At 58.3% G+C, this 5,097-nt stretch overlaps 1 protein-coding gene across 1 annotated transcript in view; it reads right to left on the minus strand.

Moving 5' to 3' along the window:
- The window catches only part of RAI1 (retinoic acid induced 1), a 60,702-nt gene that overhangs the window by 7,168 nt on the left and 48,437 nt on the right, over positions 1 to 5,097 (minus strand). The window contains exon 4 of the mRNA XM_017734282.1: positions 3 to 258. Coding sequence (XP_017589771.1) covers positions 3 to 242 — 240 coding nt within the window. The 5' untranslated portion in view covers positions 243 to 258. The remainder of the gene's footprint in view (positions 1 to 2; positions 259 to 5,097) is intronic.

Below are 5,097 nucleotides of genomic sequence, written 5' to 3' on the forward strand. Positions count from 1 at the left end.
GCCGCCTGCCCCGCTAATTGCTTGTTTCCCCGGTGGTATTTCTCCACGGCGCTGTTCTCATAGCCCGCATATGGCAGCTGCTGCTGACTGTAGTACTCCTTCGCCACCAGCCTCTGCCGCTCACAGTTCGGCCCTGCCTGACTTTGATGCCTGTAATTCTCCAGGCGTGATGTATCTTGTGAAGTCGGCTGGTAGCTCTGCTGGTTGCCATGGAAACCACACCTTTCTCGAAAGGACTGCATGGCGCGGGCTTGTTATCTGCGAAGAGAGAGAGGCGAGAATTCAAATGAAGCGTCGCCACCGTGGTGGGCCGGGGACCGAGAAGGCCAGCGTCACCTGCACCATGGGGGCATCATCGCCTCACCTCACCTCAACTGCTGGGCATCGCCCCACAGCCGCCCTGGAATACAGCATGTGATGCTGCATCACCTCACATTGCCCTACATTGTCTGGCATCACCCCATGGTGCATTGAATTGCCTGCATGGCCTTGCATTGCTCTCCAACACCTCACCTTGTGTTTCACCTCCTTGCATCATGTTGCCTTGCATTACATTGCCCTGCATTTCATCTCCTTGCATCTTGTTGCCTTGCATCACCCTGAATTGCATCGCCCTGATTTGCCCTGCATTGTATCGCCTCACGCTACCCTTGCTTCACATTGCCTTGCATTTCATCACCCTGGTTTGCATCGCCCTGCATCACATTGCTGTGCATCATCCTGCATCACATCACTTTCCATTTCAACTCCCTGCATTGTGTTGCCTTGCATTGCATCGCCCTGAATTGCATTGCCCTGCATTGCATCCTCCTGCCTCACCTCACATCACCCTGCACCACATCACCTTGCATTTCATCGCCCTGCATCGTGCTGCCCTGCATTGCATCGGCTTGCATGGCTCTGCATCTCATTGCCCTGCATGGCATCCCATCCCATTGCCCTGCATCCCCTCCCTGTGCACTGCACCGCCCTGGATGGCAGCAGCTGGCTCCACGTCACCTTGCATCGCTCTGCATCGTGCCATGTCACCCTGCATCACATTGCCTGGCACTGCATCCCCACCTTGCAGCGTCCTGCACTCCCCTCTATCCCACCTCCTTGCATGGCAGCACGGTGCCCACGGGCAGGAGGGTGCTGGGATCTGGTTGCCCCCTCCCTGCCTGCACTGGCCCCAGACACCCTCCTGCCCCTGCTGCTGGAGCTGCCCACCCCTCCCTGCCTGCTCCACCTGGTGCAGTGACCCCCACACCGTGTCGGGGTCCTCCAGCCCTGCTTTGTGTTTCACACATCCACCAGCCCTCACATCTGCAAATCACTCCCGCCCTTCTCACACGCCTCCCCAGGGATGCCGGGATCCTGCGAGCGCCTCTGCACACCCCTCTTATCGCCATTCTTTTTAATTATTGGGCTAATTACTGGAAGCAGCAGCACAGAGGGCCAGAACCACAGGCTCTGCTGCAAAAAAAGTCATTTCAACTTGCTGGCTCTGCCCGTCTCTGCCGGCTGCTGCCTCCTGCAGCCCCCCTGGCCCCAGCGATCCCTCTGCCCCGGTGCGATGCCATCTGGAAGCTGTCTGCTCCCGCCAGCAGCCGTCATTACTGAGTGCCTCACCACCGTCGTCATTAAAGCTCCCCATTTCCTCACCCCGCTTGCTCTGGGAGCAGAGACACACCTGGGTCACTGGTTTGATCTCTTTAGGCAGTCAAGTGGCTTGTGGGGGCTAATGAAGGGCTTGGTGAGAGGGGGATGTATCCTGCCTGTCCCCAGCACCGGTGGGTTGAAGGTACTGGGGTGGACACAAGCCTGTTTTGAACGTGAATTGAGATTTGGCAGCCTGGGTTAGGGCAGCCCCAAGGGTCTGTAGCTGTCCAGGGACATCCCCAGTGCTGCTCCCTTAGCAGTGACGCAGCCGTGACACCAGTGCTGTCCCCTCAGCCTCCATCAAGGCAATGAATGTAACGAGAGGGGAGGGGTGGGGTGCTGGTGGTGTCTGTGCCGAGCCCACCCCAGCTCCTGGCACGTTTTCCTGTGGTGCCAGGCAGCCTTGAGCCAGGACACGGATTCACTTGTGTCCCCACATGTCCCTGCACCACTGTCATGCCACCACCACAACATGCCAAACGCTGCATGGCTCCAGATAGTCCCTTTGCTGGAGGTTCTGCCACAGCCACATAAACCACACTGCTGGTTTGACGAGTCCCAGCTCGGTCCCTTTTCCTTGCAGCACCCACTAGTAACACCTCAGCACCTTTTAGGGGTCTACAAACACACACACACACACGGGGCTTTATTTAGTTCTATTTCCATAAACGCCAGCTGCTCAGGGATGCACCGATCACACAGTGTCCTCGGGCACCACCAGAGCCAGGCTCAGTGCCACCCACACTAGCCCAGCACCCCATCTTTCCCTGTTCCCCATCCCCTTTTGGGATGTTTTCGATGTCACTGCCACATATTGCAGCTGCATCTTGCAGGCTCTGCAGGCAAGTGGATGCAGATACAGCCTAAATTCCAGGGAAAAGATGGGTCAAAAACATCTGGAAAGCTGGCACAAAAGCCGCCTACCACAGCATGTCGTCCTGTGCCAGCCCTGTGCCAGTGCTGCTGGAACAAAGGCAGGAAAATCAAAGCCAGGCTGTGGGGCAGCCCTGGGCAGTGGTAGGAGAATTAATGGGAGCAAAGGGCCCCTCATGCTGTGTGGGAGTGGGTTTGAAAAATGAAATAGGCTTGAGAAGACCCTGGGCTGAAGCTTTAGGGGGAGCTTTTCTCCCCTTTCTCCTTTATTATTAATTATCATGATTAATTAATTATTGTTATTAATTAATTATTGTTAATTTTACAAACAGCTGGGACAATGTCAGGATGAGCAAAAGCGCACAGTGCGAGGGGACGGATCAGTCATTGGCACACAGAGGTGGGGATGCACAGAGGGAACATGTTCCAGCTGAAATCCCATGAGCCAGAGCCGTGGTCCCATGTCCCTGTGGGCCACCTGGGCACCAGGTTGTCCCTGGCAGGGGACACACTCATCACCAGCAGCACCCAGACCCACTGGCAGAGCCAGAGGCCAGTTCTGCCCTCGGATCCACCACAGCTTTGCTGGGGAAGGGCTGTGCCAGATGTTGTGCCTGATGTAGGCTGTTTCCGAGCAAACGCTTTAATGGCATCAAATCAAGCTGTCAACAGCAGGGAGGTTATGGCCTTCCCCCGGAGAGGGAGGTGGCTGTGGCTGGTCCCAGGGGCCCTGCACACTCACTGTCCCTGCCACCTCCCTGCTGGACATGCTCTCCTGACCCTGAAGAAGTTTCCAGCCACTGCCTCTGAGATGGGAATCTGTACAGGGCTGTCAGTGCATGGCTGTGGCTGGACACTTGCCCTTGGCAAAGCTGTGCAATGGCCAGGGCTCATGGTGTGGGTCCCTGGGAAGGGAGAAGGCAGGGACTTGGGGCACCATGGTGACCAGCACCGGTGCAACCCTGTCCCCGGAACACAAGGAGCAGTGCTCACTGCTGGCTATAGCCACCACAGAGCATCCCATCCTCTTGGTCCCAAGGGAGCGTGGACAGCCCAGCACAGCCCCTGTGTCACTCATGGGGCACACAGAAAGGACTTGATGCACCACCCAGCACCAGGGCATGACCTGGGGCTATGATGGTGCACAGGGTCACACTGCAAGTGCAGGGGGCTGCCATGGTGCGGGGGGGCTGATGCATGGCACGGGGCTGGTGCTGGGAGCGAGCTGGGCCACCACACGGCACTGCCAGGCCAGCACAGCCGCCCGCTCACACGGTGGCCCGCAGCCCGCCTGCCGCCCAAGAGGATTTGTGCTGCGTGGCTGGATTCCGTGTTATTTTCCTCCCCCCACTCCTCCTTCTTTCCTTCCCTGCCTTCTCCCCTTTCCTCCCCCTTCTTCTTGCCTGGCAGGGACATGGCATGGCCAGATCCGGAGCCCTCTGAAGGCAGCCCAGGACTTCCCATGGCAGGGACCCTCGGTAAGCACCCAAAACCCACAACGCCTCAGCCCCAGGGGGCAAAGGGTATTCCCCGTTTCCCTGCACGCTGGCCCTGCTTCCCAGCTGCTGCTCATCCCGCGGGGCCTGATCCAGCCCTGCTGCTCCTCCGGCTGCTCCCTTGCCTTCGATGCTGCGCCATCAACAAGGACTCAGTGACTAAAAATAGCAGCACGCTCTCGCAGGGGGATGCTCTGCCATCAGAGCAGCGCTGGCACAGCGGACACCCCGTTCCCCACCCCAAACCCCTGGCGCAAACCCCCTCCGAGCCCTCGTCCCTCAGTCAGATGTGCAGCCCCATACGGTGAGGTGGTATCGGAGCTGGGAACGAAGGCATTGGACCCCCCTGGATCCCCCGGCAGCTCTCAGGGAGGGGAATAAGCGCCTATCGAGTAGCGTCAGCCCCGGATTTGTTTAATTGTGAGCTGGTGGAGTTTAAAAAAACCCTTTCTGGCTGGCTGCCACACCGCAAAGTGCTCCGGAGAATTTGATTATTAAGGGAGGAGAGAAAAGGGGAGGCTGCGGGGGGGAGCCGGGGTGTGTGGGACAGACCAGGAAAGGGCATCCTGCCTCAGGAGCTGGGAATGAGAGCCACTGGGGGGATGGAATACAGGCAGACCCCCCTCAGCAGTGCAGAGGGACCCGTGGAGCTCGTGCGGGGTAGGGGCAAACCCTCCGCACAGTTGTGGAGCTGCTGCTGTTTGTCTGTCCCTGCAGCCCATGGACACCCGCTGCAAATGCACCCCCCCTTCAATGCCCCCTCCAGTGAACCCCTTTAATGCACTCTCTCCCCAGTGCACCCCCTCAATGCACCCCCTTACTGCACTGTCCCCCAATAAACCCCTTTAATGCACCTCAATAACGGTCCCCCTCCCCAGTGAACCCCTTTAATACACCCTCTCTCCAGTGCACCCCTTCGATGTACTCTCATTAGTGCACCCTTGCCCCAGTGCACCCCAATAATGTGCTCTCCCTCCAGTGAACCCCTTTAATACACCTCCCCAATCCCTCCCATCACCATCTCCATCTCCCACCATGCCAGTGCTCCTTCCCAGAGCAGCGACTGGGGGGTTATGGTACCCCAGGG

The sequence above is a fragment of the Corvus brachyrhynchos genome, unplaced genomic scaffold, assembly GCF_000691975.1.
Source record: "Corvus brachyrhynchos isolate BGI_N302 unplaced genomic scaffold, ASM69197v1 scaffold5, whole genome shotgun sequence".
In the NCBI taxonomy this organism is placed as follows: domain Eukaryota; kingdom Metazoa; phylum Chordata; class Aves; order Passeriformes; family Corvidae; genus Corvus; species Corvus brachyrhynchos.